We start from the raw sequence: 20,172 nt of genomic DNA, 5'->3' as shown, positions 1-20,172 counted from the left end.
GAGACTGGCAGGCAAAACAGCCATTCCACAGTTATTCAAAGTTTTCTTTTCCTTAAATTCAAATATAAATAAATAAAAAAGTTTCCCATCGAGACTGGCCAGAAACATTACCTTCTCCCAAAGTAATTTCTCCAAAGGTAACTCACCCTGTCTGTGCTGTTTTATGACCTCAAAAAAAAAAGTTAAAAAAAAAAAGCAAAAAAAAAGCACAACAAATGAACCAGCATAATACCATTACAGACAGAAGCCCCCAGACAAAAATGAGCTTAACAAAACTTTTGAACAGAAAAACCAAAGCAGACATTGGGCAACAGTATAATAAGGAAGTGAAAAATTGCGGTACTGCATGGCACACCAACCCCTGTGTCACAAGAGACATGTTGCAATAAGGTGTGCTTTCTCCATTCAGGAAATTCGAGAAGACTGAGCTGAGCTTACGGCAGCAGATAAGCCAATTTCATAGGACAGTAACGAACGATACAATTGGGAAAAGCAGGAGGTGGGTATTTCACAGAACTATAGCTGCTTGCGCACAGCCACACACTCACACACACAAACACACACACACACACACACACACACAAACATGTGCACACATGCGCATACACACGCACATGCACTTACGAACAACAGTTTGGTTGTCCAGTTTTACTAAGTGTCAGCCATTAAGTTGATTTACATGTCAAGGGAGAAGAGGACCTTACGCTGGTCTGGAACACTTAAAAATGGGAACTGACTCACAATAATTTGAAAAAAAAGGAGGTGCAGGGGGAGGGGTAAAATAAATAATAAAGAACAGGATGTCGGTCAGACGAAAAAGCCCAAAATGTCAGACAGCCTACAGACTGTTGTCGCCATGCAGTGTAACAGCCAACACCAGTCTGATAAGCTATCTGACAGAACGGGAGTGTGATGGAACATGCCTAGGTGACACAATGCCCAGGTTCAGACCCCGGTTCAGACCCTACAAAGCACGAGCGGAGAAGCACGAGTCTGCCTTTACTTACCGAAGCTCTTTCATCCAGCCAGGCCCCCTAGCCCTCACCAGTTAATGCCCGCTCTAAACAAGCGACCGTTTGCCAGAAACCGAAAGCTTTCGCATGCCACCCGGGGTTCGAATTAATGGAGAGCGTTCTCCGATACCCACTACCCCCCCACCGCCACCCGCCCCCCCCTCCCACCTACCGCTCGCTAAGGCACTTCCCGCGAGGAGAGTGACTGGGTTCACTTGAGGTAAAGGAAAAGGCTACTGGCCTGAAAGAAATCCCTGCCACTTCGGCTGCATCCCGCCAAGCTTCCAACATACCACAGCGGCGTTGTGCCGGGAAACATTTCACAAGCAATTATGAGGAAGAGGGGAAAAAAAAAATCTTGGATCCTCTCCCTGTTCGCAGGCATACGTTTCCCACAAGTGCAAGGGGGGGGGGGGGGGAGATGGAGAATGACATCACATTGTGTACAGTAAGTCGCCTCCTGTTATGGAAATACAAAGCATCGGCTCGCATACACGTAAGGTTTGGACTGAGACTACACTCATAAACTAAGTTAATACACACAAATATATGTTCTGCGCGAGTACATTCAGCCACCCTTAGCTACAGGAGATAGCTTTCACTAGCACAGGTTGAATCAGTGCTAATCTGCTAAAGGCAGAGAGGACATCCATTGTGACATCACCACACCCACTATTTTTCTGTACCAAAGTCAGAACAATGGGAAAATCAACTGCCGCCTTCTCTTCGTTTCAAATTCAATGGAAATTGGGGTCAAAATACTACACCAGCACAATAATCCATTCACCCTTTCGCCGTCTTAAAAGGAGAGCATGGTGAATCTAAACACAACATTTAAACTTTTGAAATTCTGCGTCGATTTCCTTACTTTTTAAAACACAATACAACCAGGCAATGAAGCTATTAAATGATTCATGTTTGTTTTATAAAGGCCAGTCTAAATGTACAAATTAAAAATGACATTAATAGCAGTATGTACAGTTATAAACCAGTACAAATCAATAGTTACAGTAGTCGTTATTTTCCCTTTCATTTCTACTTTTGTCCCCATATATTCAGAGACAAAAATGTTTTGAAATAATAATCGAATAAAATGATTATTTACAGGGTGTGCAACCTGATTAGTACCATGTATATCCGTTTTGATATTGCTATTCTTGAAGAACAGTGCGAACACACAAATTAGCTGAATATTATAGCCACAAAAAAAAAACTACTTGAAAATATGGTCATATCAACTGTTCACACTATACACAAAAAAACTAAACGTAGCCTCTGCGAACTGCAGGCTATAATGACATACATCTATTAAATAAATCAAGTCTACTTAGGAACAATTCTGCTCAGTTCCAGGGAAAACTGGCCCACTTTATGTTGCATAACAGCTTGCAACAACAAGTACATGTATTAGTGCCAGCAACAAGCTCTCTCACTGCTGCCAACGAGCAGCATAATGCCTGAAATGGTATTTATATTATTACACTTGAGAATCTTTGCAGCACATCCACTGAAATATCCTTTTAAAATAGTGATACAATGGGCAAGTGCACGAAGACATTCAGCTATAAATTATGTCTGGAACACTGTAAACCAAAAACGTGCGGCACTACCGAAGGAAAATAAAAATAGAAATACACATTTATAAATATGCCCACACTTTAAACAGTGCTAGTTTAGTCATGTGCATTAATTGAAACAGGGAGCAATTTCTTCCTGTTTCTTTAGAAATGAGAAGTGAAATGATATAAATTCAGTCTTCACTTTGTTTTCTCCTCAGAGTACTTTTTCTGCTGTAGGCGCTTGGCATAGCTCTGTGCCATGGAGTTAATGACAGAACAAACAAAATAACACACCATGATGATCACCACCTTCTCCAACAACCAGGACAGCCAGCTCTCCCCCTGCCAAGTGGGAACAAAGAGACCTCCGGTCACCACACACTCTCTCTCTCTCTCTCTCTCTCTCTCTCTCTCTCTCTCTCTCTCTCTCACACACACACACACACACACACACACACACACACACACACACACTCTCTCTCTCTCTCTCTCTCTCTCACACACACACACACACTCTCTCTCTCACTCATTCACTCACTCACACTCACACACTCTCTCTCTCTCTCTCTCTCTCTCTCTCTCACACACACTCACTCACACACTCTCTCTCACACACTCTCTCTCACACACACTCTCTCACACACTCTCTCACACACTCACACTCACACACCCCCTGCTCACTGAGGCTATTGAAGCGTACAGAAGAACAAATGATTCAATGACAAAAAAAATCCCTCAACGAACTGTAAGATTTTTAAGTAATATCTTCTTTTTTTTTCTTTTAAAACACATTTCCTTCTCTCTCTCATACATACAGGAATCTTTTATTTTCAGAAGTTATTCGTCCTGTGTTTCTCCTTTAACTTCGGTGGGGTGAGGGGGTTCATGTTACGAGAAACAGAACATCGCGCTGAACTGCTTGAACCCTGTGTTTCGCAACTCCGGTTTTGTTTTGGTTTTATGCGTATTTTTTTTCTTTTTTTCTTTTAAAAAAAAGTTTGCATGAATATTTCTCTCAGTACATGGCCACACTTCAGAGAGGCAGATAACTGTCCTTTTGTTCAGTAGCTCCACGGCCCTTGACAAGCACACTATCTCCCTCTCTCTCTTTCTCTCTCTCTTTCCTCTCTCCCTCTCTCTCCCCATGCTCTCTCTCAACCTCTCTCTCTCTCTCCCTCTGTTCCTCTCTCTCTCCCTCCCTCTCCCTCTCCCTCTCTCCCTGGCAGAGTGAGGAGGCACGTGGGAGTCTCAGTCTCCTCCGGAGGCCCACAGCCCGTCGAGCGTATGACTCAGCAACCCTGGGGCCGACCCCGTGTCTGCCCCTTCTCCCGCGCCCCCGGCCCCGGGCCCCCGGCCCCCGTCTAGCTCCCGAAACGCCGCAGCCTGCGACAGCTACGCGGACGCTCACGCGTCAAATATAACAGACTATATATAACGCGACTACACGAACCACCGCACAGGTGAACTGACAGACGTTTCCAAAGGCGCCCCTTTAAACAAAACGAGCGAGCGCTTATGTAAACTTGCACAAAAGCTACATGGGAGGCAGACCGCATAAAAATAACTGAAGATAAGGGAGGATGAGGAGGGGGGTAGGGGAGGAAGAAGAAGCGGGCGTCGGCAGCCTGTGCTTACCGTGGGGGATCCCTCGCCAGCCTGGTGGTGAAGCTTGGCCCTCTGAGCCTCCAGGTACTCCCTGAAGGGCTTCTGGAGAGAGGCCCCCAGTAAGGGGACAGCACTGGGGGGGCCAATGGCAGGGAGAGAGAGAGAGGGGTAGAGAGAAAGAGAGAGATAGGGGTAGAGAGAAAGAGAGAGAGAGAAAACACACACACACACAAAGCAAGTTACATCAACACTACTTACCATTCAGAGACTGGGACGGCAACAAAGAAATCATGCCGTGCCGTGCCCCCCCCCCCTCCCCCCACTCCCCCCTCCCTCCATACAGCTTGCTACAATTAACACATGAAGTACCGGTCCTCCCCACAGAGCGAGCAAGGGAAAGAGGGAGGGAGGGAGTGAGGGATGGAGGACCGAGCAGCAGAACAGTTCATCCCAGGGGACAGGAATTTAGAGGAAAAAAAAAGAAAAAGAAAAAAAAATAAGTACAAGATGTACTGAGAGCCACATTTCCTAAGCGTCTCAGAAAAGGAGAAAAAACAAAGAAGAGAAAACAGGGAGAAAAAAAAAGTAGAAAAAAAAAAAAGTTGGCGGTTCGCTGGTGGAGAGCGCATGTCCCCTGCAGTGCTCCTCTACAGCGCAGGCAGGGAAATGAATGACTTCTCAGAACTCACACATTTATCACCCACGGTTCCTGTAAGAACTGGTTTCGACCAATTAATGAGGAAGTGAGTCGTGCTTGTGTCATCACTGGCTGAAGCAGGGACCGCCCTGCCCTCTTGAAAGGAAAAAGGAGGTGTGTTCGAATAAGACAGCCCATATTAGGAAAGCCTTTGGAAGATTCGGCCACCCCCCCCACTCTTCAAAAAAAAAAAAAGAAAAAGAGAAAAAAAAAAAAAACGTACTGGCACACGGAGTGGCCCATCCCTCCCTAGTCAGGAGTTAGTGATTAATCTCAGAACAAATACAATACTATGGACCTTCAATTCAGTCTCTGTATCATCACAACCATTAATAAAACCATTCCACTACTAATATCTATATCTGACATGCTCAAAAAACGTCCTTCAAGCTCCCAGTTTTATTCTATTTTTTTTACTATGTACAGTACAGCATTTCTGACGTTCGATGAGTATCTTCTGTCGTTGTGTTAATTCCTGGCTATGAAGACTCTGTTCCATTACACAAAGACTTCCTCACAGTGCGAAAGTGCGAGTCACCCTTCCTCATACAATATTGCTGTTAACACGGACAATGGCACAAAAAATATGAAATTGCCACCTAATGACTGACCAGGGACGATGCAGCAAACATCCACAAACGACCTATAGAAATCAGGATGTGTCATCGTGAGTCACCTGAAACTGCATTACAGACAGCCAGTATTGTAAGATTTAAAGAAATTAATGTTATAGATTTCTTCCCCGCCCCCGAAACTTCCCAGAACTCAACTTCTTCCTATACAGCCGATCCAGCCATTTTTTTTAAACAAGGAGCATGTATGGCACAACTACCTTCTTGGCGTGTTTGTGAGTAACCCCATAACTCCGTGATAAAGTATTTTCACATGAATATAGTGAGATTTAATCACCCAGTCATGAAAAGGAATTAACAAAAAGCTAAACCACAAACTTCTTGAGTTTCAGTGATAGCGGGAATTAAATGTCTCTCGAAATGAGTCTACTTTCAGTGAGTAAGAGCGAGTCATGGTTCAGGAGTTTCAAGGAGAACGGGTAACCACCAGACCCCACATTTAACGGCAAGTCTTCAGACACTGAAGATTGTTCCTTTTGTTTGTTTTGCTGTTTATTTGTCGAGAAATTGGCACAGGAAATGTCTGAAACATTCAGATGAAGAACCTCACTGGCACTGGCTGGATTCTGCTTCAGTTCTGTCTCTGTTCCATGCTTCCACCTTCAGATATCAAAATGTATACCTTGGACACAGAAGCCATACAATATGGCAAGCAATTTCACAAGAAGCAATAATGAAAAATGTGAGTACCTGGATTTTTTTGTATTTGTGGAATGTGCATGCTTGTATATGCATGCATTCAGAAATAAACCTCAATGCTGAAACCAAGAGTCTGCCCCACCCCCTTCTTTGTTTGGTGGTTTGTGCATTTCTTAAATAAAATGCGTTCATCTCCATTTTTATTCAATCTCTTATGTCATTGTGACCATTCAAATCTCAAAAAACAAGTAAAGGCCTACAAAAGATTAAATTGTTATCAATGGAGATCTAAAGGAGAGTGGAAAATCTGTGACTTAAAAAGCTGAGCCACTGTGAAAAGCTCACGATGCTCACAACAGAACAGAAAATAATTCAAATCCTCTATGTTCAGAAAAACAGAAATGAAAAAGTACCTATAGAGGAACAAATGGTACATAAAATTGTACCCCTAGCCAGCAGTACATCATTCCTTTGTACCTTCTATGCATCTAAAAGGTACATATTAGCACCCAAATAGAATATCATTGTACTTTAAGGGTAAATTTCAGAATAATTCAGAAATGTGTTCCCTAAAGAACAAAAATGTGCCTCCACTGTGCCTTTATTTCTGAGATAGCAGAAAATAGTGAAAAGGTATCACCCCCACCGATGAGACAGAAATAACACATCTTTAGTTTAAAGAACAAAAAACAAAAATCATCAATAATGACATATATAATCATATAAGAATGCTATTAATATAATTTCAGCTGAAATATAGTATAGCAGAGCCTTTCCCTGTGGTAAACAATGGCAGAAATAAATTCTGGTAAAACATTTTTTGTCAAAAAGGCGTTTTACTGGAGACTAAAGCATTACTCACTTTTCCATTTGCCATATTTTTATCATTTTATCATTTAATATAACTTATTGGCTTACACAGATTTCAATTAGCTATATGTAACAGCAAAATACATATACTACATTTGATATGATTAACTAATGAATAATCAATCAATAAAACAGCAAGTAAAAAAATATGCAATTTATATTCTGTAATTCTCTTGTATTAGATCAAAAAGTTTGAGTTCTTTCACAGAGGGAAAGAGTGATGCATTTTACTGTAGCAGTTAAAAATGAGGATCGTGAATTTCTTCAGTTAAATTGAAATAAATGAGAATGCCCCAGACACATTTCAAAAGTACAACAAAACTACAAAAAAGTCACTACAATGAAAAAAACTACAAAACATGGTTACTTTTAGGTAATGTTGAATCTCAATACATTGCACGAAATCCAAAATATCATACAGATATTTAGGCAATATGTAGCTTGTGCCCGTCAATTTGAAGATTTCAAGCAGAAAAATTGATTCATGTATAAAAGAGATTACATACTAAAATTAAACAGGAGATAAATAACTGGATTCCTTTCTATTTCAATGTGAATTCTGTGTATTGCCCTATTATTATTATTATTATTATTATTATTATTATTATTATTATTATTATATACAGGCTGTGGTTTTACCACAAAAAGGCTTCATGGTCAATCAGTCCCACATGAACCTCAACACAGAATCATACTATAGCATACTATATCATATATCAGAACATCATAAATATGCAACATTTTATTTGGTTTTCCGTGTTATGGCTGTGTAACAACTGTATTGTACAGTACATAACAAAATACATTTGCTTTGTGCCACTTCAATCTCAGTTAAGTTTTCATCAAAATGTACACAATGCCCAAAATTCAATAGACAACATGAATATGAACTCAAAGCTAAAACGCATCAGAAGTAAAGCTGAAAGTCTGGACAGCTTTACCAACACAGAATGCCAAATTTTGAGTTTTCAACTGATGAAAACATGGCATTTTCTTGAAGATAATGGCAACAAACTGTAAGCAGAGAAGAAATTTCCCAGACTGACATCCTCAACACGCCTTTATAAGTAGGACATTTACATATTAATATACGACACAATAATGTGCAGCATGTTAAATGCTAGATCTTCACAAACATGAATCTACCTAGAATTAACACATTTAAAAACTTTAAAAAGTAAAATAAAATTTGGCGCATTTATTTTGGGATGTACACAGATGTATAGAAAATAGTATGTCAATCCCCTATGGCAAACAACACAAATAATAACCAGAAGTCACAAAACTGAATGCACCCTTCTCATGTGCATGTGCCCACATCTACACGTGCCAGTCGGGATTCTGAAATGTGTGACAATAATGCTGAGGTTGTATTTTTCTCAATACTAAATATCAGAAACATGCCTGGAGAAGGACAGGGCGGGGGGGGGGGGGGGGGGGGAAGGATACGTCTCGTTTCTGAGCATCCTATGAGCTCATCTGTTGTCTTAGGTCAGCCCTGAGAACAGACAGGTGACTCAGAATTGGGGGGGGGGGGGGGGGGGGGGGTGATGTTCGGTCCCATATTCTGTTCCCAGCCCTGGCACTGACTCAATCAGTACCCTAGTTCCGCACACGTCCACAGACCCGCTCGTGAAAAAAGGGAGAAAACCCCAGAAAACTACTCCACTGAAACAGTACCATGGAGTCACGGCGTCACAGAGTCCTGCCCGCTGTGTCTACAGCAGAGCCACACATAATGGTGCCCCACAGGAGAGGCAAACTAAAATGGAGGCTCGAGGCCTCCCTGCGTGGGCTTGCCGTTTCAATCAGCCTGGTTACGCGTTTCTGAACGTGGCACGCGTGGCGGATCAGAGCGACACGGTTTCTCATCCTCACGTGACGGCGCTACTGTCCTGCAGGAGGCGCTCGTAAACAACAGGGGCGAAGAACACCTCCTCGTACCGTCAGCGGAGTGCTGCTTTTTAAAGTTTTTTGGAGGGAAAAGATCACAAAGTAGCCCACCCATCCCCCCCGCCCCCAGCTCTTCAAAGGGGTTAAAAAGTTGCAGGCATCAACGGTTTCGAATTTTAATGAGACACATTTCCTGCTGCTGTAAAAAAAAAAAATAGATTGTCACATTTTTTTAACCGTTCATTTCCTTAAGACCAAATTCCAATGGCGATGAGTCAGAATGGACCTTTGACTTTGCCTGGGCAGAGGCAGCCCCACACGACTAACCGAATCACCCCCGAAGACGAAGCAGGGCGCAAGGAAAAAAACCCGGCAGGTTCCGGCGGTTAGGGGCCGCTCGCAGCCAGGACAGAGCACTGAAGACCCTCAAAAAAGTCCAATAAAACCGCAGACCTTACGATGCAGACAATCTAACCAGGAACAAGAAAAAAAAAAAAAAAAGGAGACCTCGTTGTTCCTTTTTTTTGGTTCTCAATTGACAGCAGTCTGTCAGGTCATGCCCTCTGTAGGACAGGCTGTTTTATAAAGTTCACACCTCGCTGAGACAAAACAACCATTAAACAAACGTCAACAAAGTTAGCCCCTGTATTAGGCAGACTATAACATCAAAGGTCACATCTCGTGATCTCTAGAGAGCGCCAAATTATTTCATTGTGCATGTTAAACACCCATAAAACAACCCTCCCCACTGGCTCTTTATTATCAGATTAAATTACATGTGGCAATGAACTTTATGTGATTTCTACAGGGTGAACTGCAATTATACATTTAAGCGCTTTTTAACAGAAGGCCATAGCTGCTGCAGGTACTACTGTACACATCATAAGTTACACTGATTTATGGCCAGACCACCACGGCAAACAGTTACACATGTTCTTCACATGAAATTGACAAAGTGTGGCTAACCTTCAATCCATACATCCTCTTTCAGTTTAAACAGGTCTTTTAGTTCATGAAGCGCTGTCAGCATTCGTGACTCTATAAGGATAAAAAAACCTAAAGAAAGTGCTTGTTTGGATATGCCAAGCATTTATAAACGCAACAGTCATTTCCTTGGCATGTGGCACAACCAACTGCACCAAGTTCCTTTCCAGCTCTGGTTTTTTTAGAAAACCTGAAATTAATTTCAGATTACAGTTGCATGTAATACAGCGCCTTACAACTTTCGCTGCTCATCTTTATCTTTAGGGTGCCAATAGTTTTGTATCAAATAAACATGAGGTAAACCTTTTGTGGTACTCTCCAGAAGCATACCTCAAAAATCAACCGAGGAATGGTTACCTCGCCACAAAATTACTGTTCTACAATGGCCATCTCAGCCTCCAGACTTAGACTCAGAATTTGAGGTATGAATCGAACAGGACAGTCCACACGGATCCCCCATAATATGCTCACTAATCTCAAAAAACACTATAGAAGACAACTCAATAGTCATCCTCAGGAAAACAGTTGAAACAGTGGTGTGAATAATTGTAACACCAATAAAATAGTTACTTGTTAAAGTTTTTTCTCTGGGCAATTTGACTCAAATAAAACAAAAACAAGTATTGATACTTTTTCTTCTTTTTTTTTAAATAAAACGTGAAAATTATTTCAAATAACTGGTAACTCGTCTTCATCAAGGGTGCCAATAATTTTGGAGGCAACTACTGTATGTGTGTAAAATAAATATGTGGAAACAACTGAATTCTTGTGGCAGGAATTCTGGAGTCAGACAGAGTTGTATGCGTTACACAGGGCCAAGTTGGAATTTGGGTGCGGAATTACAGGGAAATGTAGATAAGACAATCAGCTTGAACGTGAGCACGTGAGCTTTCATCTCAGGATGAAATAAAACATGGGCATAATACAGTTGTAAACAGCATGCATGTAAATGTCAGACTGGGCGATTTTTATATCAATTAAAAAAGCTGACAGTCAGACAGGCCTTAAAGAGAATTTCAGAATATCGCTTTTATAAAAAAATGCTGATTTACTGTATAACTTCTGATAGAAAGGTGAGGTAAACAAGGAAATTAATTCTGAAGCTCTTGACATTCGAGGGGGGGGGGGGGTGGCTACACCTGGGATTAGCATGTGCCACGGCTGATCCCAGGGCTTAATCAGTAGGCTTCCCGATGACATCATCTTAAAAACACGAGGCTTGTCCCGTACGGAGCTCCTGTAACTGATGAGCCAATCGGGTCTCAGTACCGCGGCCATCTGTTAGTGAGGGGTCAGGCCAAGAGGCTGCTCACAAGACCAAAGCACTAAACAAAGAGAGGAAGGAGGGGTGGTGGTAGGGTGGGGTGGTGGCAGGGTGGGGGGGTCGGTGGTGGGTGTGAGATCATTTTTTTATTGGGGGGAGATGACATCTCTCTTCAGGTCTGCTGGGAATTGGAGAGCCCGGCGCTACCCTTGGGTGCCAGGAAGGGAGAAGCAATTACGGCAGCGTGTCACGGCAGTTATTTCCCCGTCACATAAAGCGCAGTCTGTGCGCCGCGGGAGGAGGGTGTCCGGGCCGGGGCGCGGGAGCCCGGCAGAGCGGTCTGCCCCGGCAGGACAGGGGGCCGCTGTGGAGAGGGAGACAGGGTCTGTGGGCGTGTGTGTGTGTGTGTGTGTGTGTGAGGGAGACAGGGTCTGTGGGCGTGTGTGTGTGTGTGTGTGTGTGTGTGTGAGGGAGACAGGGTCTGTGGGTGTGTGTGTGTGCGTGTGTGAGGGAGACAGGGCGTGTGAGTGTGTGAGAGAGAGAGGAGACCACAGGGTGTGTGTGTGTGTGTGTGAGGGAGAGACAGAAAGTGTGTGAGTGAGAGGGAGGAAGATAAAAAGACTTTGTGAGACAGACTATGTGCACATGTACGCATGTGTGCGCGTGTGCTTGTGTGTGCATACGTGTGTCTGTGTCTGAGTGTGAGAAAGACAGACAGAAAGCGTGTGCATGTTATTTTGTGTGAGAGTCGGAAAGACATAGATATTGTGTGAGAGAGACTACAGTAGGTGCGCATGCGTGCGTGTGCGTGTGTGTATGTGTGTATGTGTGTGTGTGTGTGTGTGCGTGTGTATGTGTGTGTGTATGTGTGTGTGTGTGTGTTAGTGTGAGTGTGTGTGTGAATGTGAGTGTGTGCATGTGTATGTGTGTGTGTATGTGTGTGTATGTATGTGTGTGTGTGTGTATGTGTATGTGTGTGTGTGTGTGTGTGCGTATGTGTGTATGTGTGTGTGTTTGTGTGTGTGTGTGTGGGTATGTGTTTGTGTTTGTGTGTGTGTGTGTATGTGTGTGTGTGCGTATGTATGTGTGTGTGTGTGCGTGCGTTAGTGTGAGTGTGTGTGTGAATGTGAGTGTGTGCATGTGTATGTGTGTGTGTATGTGTGTGTATGTGTGTGTGTGTGTGTCTGTGTATGTGTGTGTATGTGTGTGTGTGTGTGTGTGTGTGTGTGTGTGTGTGTGTCTGTGTATGTGTGTATGTGTGTGTGTGTGTGTGTGTGTGTACAGATGTGAGGGAGGATGTGAGAGAGTTTCAGCCGTTTGTCTCGGGGAGGCTGGCTGGTGCCTCCGTATCAATCCCTTCACCACAGAGTCACCGGATGACTCAGCAGCAGCACCTGATCTTCCACACATGCCCCGGTGTACTACAGCACTGTGAGTCAAACAAGCATAAACTGGGCCTTCTGTCACCGTAGCTCTGTCACCAACCGAACAACAAACAATGCCATAAGCCCCAGAGAGAGAGAGCACACCAGGTACGGAGATACCAGTCAAACATCAGTAGCCTTGCCTGGAAGCCATTTCAGAATCTTCAGAATCAAACCTTCTCTTCACCACATAGAAACTACTGGAACCCGCAGCCTGCAAAATACCCTTGGCAGTACGCCTCTTAACTGCATCCACTGCGCGGGTAGGAATATGTGTTCAGATTCACAATGAAAGTGTCACATGTCAGATATGCTGGGTGTTTATTTTAGAGAAGAGCTTCACCTTTCACACAAAGTACGGTAACGCAGTTTCTGTTACTGAGATGAACCTGGTCTCACTGCAGGCAGAAAGCACTTTGAAGAATAACCGCCAAACTGCATGTTCTGTTTTAAATGGAGCCTTTTAGATCTACAAGTCTCAATCTCGAGCAAAATAAAAGATTTTGATAACTGGAAAGGTCTATACAAAGGAAATCCAAAAGACATTGTTGCTTGGTTCAGCAAATATTTAGAGAGGATCTTTCTCCGTCTACTTTTTTGGGAGATAACTTCCTGAGTCTGTAAATGTCAAATTATGATCCTTACGAACATGAAGTGCAAGATATTAAAATAGATCATTTATTTACATTCCAAAAAGGCTGAAAAACATGTTTTTCCATTTTTATGTTTTCTACAAAAATAATACAAATACTCAAAATAAATAAATGTGCATTATTATAATTATCTTATTATTTGATTAAATACACTAATACGTACACAGGTATATTCTAACTGTTGTGTACACATATCCCAAAATGAACATTTAAGCAGAATACAAATTTTAAACAGCCCATAACGTGCCTTAGTGAATTAAATGTTTCCTGAAATATTTTAGATATTTCAAAAAGAATATTTTAATATTCATGTTATTTTTACCCACAAACATTATGAACACTGAACGATTGTGTTTATACACCTGCATTTATATTTGCATCAGATATTCAAAGTGGCAGTATCATTTTATTCCTACAGCTGCCACTGTTAGGATGGGGGGGACATTGTGTTCTCAGGATATGATTAAACACAGTCAGAGAAAAAGCAAGTCATGACAAACAAACATGACATCATTACTGGTGTGTTTAGCTCAGACCAAAGGGTTGTATAGGCTGGACAGAATGACGCATTCAGCCACGGGTGGGTCCGTTCTGATGACCACGTTTCACTGCCACCTAAAACACTGCTCATCATGCAAAGTCAATACGCAAAAAGTGCGGCTAACTCATTGATGGGCCCCATCGCTGAAGCCGGCTGATATGCGCATTTTGAGCAGGAACAGTACAGCAACAGCAATGCTACGTATTTGTAGACCGTATAGACCGGCATACCAATCTAATCTTTACACTGCCGACAGAAAATTGGACAGAAAATCTGGACGGGGGGAATATTTTTTCAAATCAAAAGAAGAATGGCAGGGATATGCACTTCTGATGCACTTGTGCATCGATCACAATTAACTGACGGCGAACATTTCTCCTCCAGCAGCCTAGGAAAATAGAACATAAATTACCGATACAAACACAAATCTTCACCGCCCTGTCAGAAAAGGGCAAACGGACAAAAGGAGCGCACTACAGCTGGTTTTTTGAAGAGCGAGGAGACAGAAAACAAATGTGTCAGAGCGGAACGGGGCAGGAAGGCGTCCGGCCGACAGACCCCCGGGGAACAAACGAGAGCAGCTTCAGGAAAGTTTGAGACGGGGCTAAACCCGTCATCCCATGAAGACTCGTTTCTCAAAAACAATACGACACCTAGCCTACGCTCCCCCCCCCCCGACCATCGGCATCGGTCACAACAGCTTTGCTGTCCAGGCCCTGCCGCGTGATCGTGAACCCCGGCTTGTTTTTATTCCAGCGTCCTATTCATAAAGGCCACATTCTTTGGATAGTTTTATCAAAGAGCGCGGAGCCTCATTCAGAGAAATGCTCCGGTTCCCCGGCAAACACGGGAGCAACGGCCGAGTCTAAATATTTCTCAACTGGAGCGAAACTTCAGGCACAATCGAGGGAGCAAGGAAGACGATGAAGGCAAGGAAAAAGGTCAATGCACGGTAATGGGTTTGCGTTGTTGTACATAAAACCTCGATGTACAAGGTCAAAGTCAACCTTTCCCCTTCTTTTTCCCTCGCCTCCACAAGCCCAAACACAGGCCCCGCTACACACTCGCAGGCAGGTCAAAGCCGCCATTGTGTGAGAGACTGTTGCTCAGGTGACTGTTGCCGTGAATCCAGGCTTACTCAACCATGAGTAATACAGACCAATTCCCCGTGGCAGCCAGTTTACAATAACCTCTTTCCCTGCTTTCTGTGTTCATAGGAACCACTGGCTCACTCTTCTCCGAGATGTAACCGTTAGCAGGAACACTAAAGTGCCCATGACCAAATTCATTAACTGTGGTATGGGCAATGAAGAAGCGGCCCAAAAATAGCTTTTAATCAAATTTATTTGCTCCCTTTTAAATTTTTTTTTTTTTTTTACCATCTAGGACCAATAGCAGAAGGGATCCATGCTGTTTACACACAAATCTCTAGTTTTTTTTTAAGCCTGGCAGGAACAGGCATCTCCGAGGATAGATTGGTTCCGCAAGTATTTCGACAGGTACTGTTTCTGCCTAACACAGAACCTTCTAGTAGTCATGCTTCTCTCCGTCTCTCTCTCCGCACAGGAATGGCACGTGCTGGAACACATTCTTATGAAAATAAACGCATCCACCTTTGTTTTGTTGCTGACAACGGCATCTTCTCAGCTACAGACTGAAATCCACTGAGAGCCTAGGCATGGAGGAAGCAGCCATTTTGCATGCATCACCCATCATTTGCATGTACACTTCAAATGTGAGAACACCCGGAAACAAATGCATTTAAATAAAAACTCTGATCGAATTACTTCCAGCCTCATGATTTATTTTAAATATTTAAAATGCATTTAAAATATGATGCTCATTGCCATCCTACATAACCAGTTAGAAAAAGCTCTTCATTTGTTACATTAACTAGGAACAAGGGCTGATTTGAAACCCTTTCAAGATTTTGTAATTTACTTCAGGCTATCCAACGGTCATGCAAAGCCTAGACTTCACAGCACCACTCCCCCTCCTCTCTGTAGACTGGAACAAGATACTTTTTTAAAAATGTGCTCTTATAGCCAAACTGTAAAACAAAAAAGAAAAGAAAACATACGCATAAGCTGCCAATACTGTCTACTCTTTCTTTGTGTCTTTCCATGAGGATTGTGAATATGCATCTACTTTAGCTGTGAGCTAACCTGATGCTAGTCAAAGCTTGGGAAATTCAGTGGTTAGGAGCCAGACCCATATTGAGGCGGAGTAAGCTTGAATACAACAAAACACTTAAAAGGCAGCAACTTGCACATGCTTCGAAAGGTCAGGTGTACATAGAACATAAGAGAAACAAGGGTCTATAAACCCGCTATACTGCTTCAGGAATTCTTTAATTAGATCTTCTTTAGATTACTTTATCACAAAAAGAATAACTTCTTTCCTAAAATACAAAAATACTTTCACACCTGCTTAAAATAATGTTTGATTGCACCATTTTACTCACCACTTCAAATGTAATGTGAAATTGCTAGGAACATACGCATTCTGTTCATTTCATTTTTATTTTTTTTTCAGTACAGGCTACCACAAACTACCACAAAATTATAGAAGGCATTTTTCAAATGACCTTTTTAAAACTCAGCTGCTTTTGTATGAAAGATACGATACAAATGATATTACTATTAAAATCTGTATACTATGCAAATACTGCAGACTATATACATACAGGAGCAACACAGGGTCTACATGCGGATAAGGAGCAGACAGCAAGCTAAAGATACTACATCACCCAGATTCCCAGCTGTCAGATCCCATTAGAATGGCCCAAAAACACAGATTCATTAAGCAACCCTCAAAGATCCCAGTTTAAAGGCAAAACTGTCTTTAAACTTGCATAAATGCTGCAAGGTGATCACAATTAAAACCAAGGGCTGATGTTCAGTGATAAATAAAATTTTCATTCCAAGAATCTGCTGTAGTTTTTTTTTCTTTTTTTTCTGTTTCACATGGTGTATGAAACTTGGTTCAGGGTGATTCAGAGAAAGTCAAGCGAATGTGGGAGGCTCTTATCTGATTACTGTTTGTGATTGATTAAGACTCCAGGATTCACAGCGCATTCTGCAGACCTACAGTTGCGAGAGATCACATTGTATATACTTTTTGGAGGGCGGGGGTGTCAGAGGTTGATTTCCAGTTCACAATTATAAGGGGGAAAAAGACAGGGAACATGTTCTTTACGATGATCACAGCAGCTGATGATCAACACTCGCTACGCCAACCCAGGGAAGAAGAAAGCACAGCAGCACTCCCATAAGTCCTTTCACCAGAGATGCATTCTCATCCTGCGCAAAAGGCTGGCACATCACAGCAGGCCCACGCCCTACCATCAACACGCATTCCCCAACCGTCCCCCGCCAACTCTGCAATAAAAAAAACACTATGACGGAAAGGGAAAACGGTCACATATAACGCATATCTAAACTGAGCATTTCAAATATCAAACTAGTCATACTGTACATTGTAACAGCTGGTCCTGAAATACATTTCAATCACTTCTGAAATTAATCAATTAAATGTTCAAATAATTGTATATATTAAGATATATTAATTTGGATATATATCATGGTTTAGAGGGTAGATATTATAGATGGTAGATTTTCCTCTCCAGAACAATTAAATACACTTTTTTTTTAAAAAGAACCCCAGGTTAAATTTTATTTTCTAGTGATGAATGCTTGGTACCTTCTAGGGGGTTATGTTAGAACATGAAAACATTTCCAGTTTTTTAATAAAAAAAGAGAAAAGGTTACCTTGGGAAAGTGGTATGACATGCAAAGTACTGATTCGGTAAGTAGATAACGCTATGATTCATAAAGGTTTGGAACAGTCATGAGAAACAAAACACATATTTGAACATTCACATGCAAATATTTTTCAACACCTAGGAATTGTCAGTATATACCAAACAATGGTTGGCTGCACGGTTTCAAAAAGTTTTTTTCCCCCATTTTCTTAACTGAAAATGACACCTCATGATTACTCAGTGTGCATAAAAGTCAAGTTTTTACTTGCGAAATGAAGATTTACCCACATCTTCCCTTTGTTGTTTTAAGCCAAGACATCTCACCTTCAAGATGATCTTTTTGTGGATCCAGATGTAAAGACTGACTAAACTGAGAAAATAGATCCTCACCGCTTCAGGGGAAAAAGACCCCCACAAAGTAATTGACTGAAAAAACATAAAAAGTCTATACATTACATCTAATGTGGCAAAAACATATTTGTAGATGGATAGTTATGGCTATAAATATGAGAGGGTGCTCTGTGCAAGTTTTCTGCAAAACTATTTTTATCTAAAGGAACCCTGAAATTACTATGCTATGGTCAAGGACCCCCAACTTCAATAGAATGGTTCATCTTTCATCCCTTAACACACAATCAGATAAACTGTAGCAATTATAAGTAGCAAATTAATGCTATGCGGTACTAAATATCTACACATGTGGCAATTTAATACAGCATAAAAGTACAATGATTATAATGGCCACAATAATCACAGAATTGTGAGAAGGATTATTTAATATGAAACTAAATCATCTCGGCTAATTTATGAAATTTGGAAATGTAAACAAAAAAAATCTAAAGGGAAGTATTTGTTCTATTTTGGTGATGAACGCCTTAAACCCCTTCAGATGCTGCGAGGGGCACCCAGACCCTTCGTTTTGAAACCTTTTTGCGCAAAACAATAATGAACATTACTGACGAAACAAATTGGCAATATTGAAAACAGAATCTCAGTGTGGATATGCTACACAATAGTAGTTAAATTTTAGCTCTAGCAAAATATTATAAAATGTTGTCCCATTTTATAAGTGGCATCAGATAAACTGTTATGAGCATCCAAGAGTAAATTATAGCATTTTAAAATATAATAATTACAAAAAGAGAACACATATACGGGTAGGACCCAGCAAATTAATCTTTAACTGAAGACCATTATACTGGCTAAGAGTGAAATTATCATTTCCTCACAATATATCATATAGTGGCCAAGTTAAATTATTCTTTCTTTCTTATTTCACATCTAGAGCGCATTTGGTTTTTGAGAGAAAGGAGTCAAATAAAATGGACAAAAAAATTAATTGTCCCTGATGAGACAAAAAACAAAGCATTTATAAATGCGCATATTTGGTTTATGAAACACTCTATTCAACACACATTTGAAATACAGGGCAAATTTTGCTGATATACAGCTGAGGAAACTAGTATTTATTTTTGTCAATACACTGTTGCAGGTGTGTGGAAAACAACTACACATTTCATACGCTGTTTGTATGGCACTCCAGATAAATAGGTCTTCTAGATTAAAAAAAACAGTACTAAATATAATCTAAATACTATTTGAAACTGGAAATTAACCGAAAAAATATATCTAAGACAATTTTCATAAATTTCATCAATACTTAAAAATATATCTAGCATCAATATATCAAATAAACTAGCCTTATTCAAACAAATTTGATTAATAAACAAGTTGGCTCATAATTTTCAGGTCCAAACAGGGTCTTATATACAGCGATTCACAAAGAATTTGCTGCCATTTTATTGTATTCAGTTGTGATAATGATGTTTTCAAAAGTTTGACCAAACAATTTTAAAAAGATGATTTCCTTTTTCGACGAATACAGAGAAAGATGAAAAATATTTCATTTAATAATAATAAAAAAACCTGCTTTAAGAAGGTGCCTAAAACAACTGCGGTAATCTGGGGTAATGTTCTTCAGTTTCTTTTTTATTGCCTTTTGGTGCTATATAAAATTCAAATGCATAACTGACAGCAAATGACACTTGCATTGAATGTCAGTGACATACAGTACTAACGAATGATCCAGCTAACAGATGTATACTTGAAACTAAAAAGCATGCCATTCCCACCAGTATTGAAATTGAATATCAACATCATCACAAGTGAATTCTAATAGACAATATCTGTGTAATGTTCCAAATGCAAAGATGGATGCTAATAAAGAATAATCAACTATATTGAAAATACAAAACAGTATCTGAACATTATTAGTTTGTGTGAAATATGTTCACTTGTCAAAAGCTAAGTAATTATCAATAGATTAATCTATTGGAGCATGGATTTGTGTGCCATCAAGTAAAAGACAAGCAATAATCTATGAATGATTAACTTTACAGAAATACCCAACGTGCACAGTAATACATAATACCACCGACACATGCCATCCCATACAGTAACCACTCATGAACCTTCATACTGATACTGACTATCCATTCAGCAATCCCTCCCACATACAGCTACAGATTATAACCCCACCATAACCATTCTATCATCTACCAAGTCAAACTCACTATTGCAAATGAGGAAGTATTAATTAAAGACATCACAAATATTACTTACCGTACTTAAATTT

The 20,172-nt window shown here is 41.0% G+C and overlaps 1 protein-coding gene across 4 annotated transcripts in view; it reads right to left on the bottom strand.

Moving 5' to 3' along the window:
- Nucleotides 1-1,916: 1,916 nt before the first annotated feature.
- Nucleotides 1,917-20,172, bottom strand: part of LOC133134082 (vacuole membrane protein 1-like) — a 73,474-nt gene continuing 55,218 nt past the window's right edge. For 2 of the 4 annotated variants that reach the window (XM_061250481.1, XM_061250483.1), the window contains exon 11: nucleotides 2,773-4,310. In XM_061250481.1, the coding sequence (XP_061106465.1) occupies nucleotides 4,013-4,310 (298 nt within the window). In that variant the 3' untranslated portion in view covers nucleotides 2,773-4,012. Of the gene's footprint in view, nucleotides 4,311-15,662; nucleotides 17,155-20,172 lie in introns of those variants that run through there. The other 2 variants (XM_061250482.1, XM_061250484.1) reach the window with 2 other exon arrangements.

Source organism: Conger conger, chromosome 7 (genome assembly GCF_963514075.1).
Source record: "Conger conger chromosome 7, fConCon1.1, whole genome shotgun sequence".
In the NCBI taxonomy this organism is placed as follows: Eukaryota; Metazoa; Chordata; class Actinopteri; order Anguilliformes; family Congridae; genus Conger; species Conger conger.
This window is presented reverse-complemented; position numbering and strand designations above follow the sequence as displayed.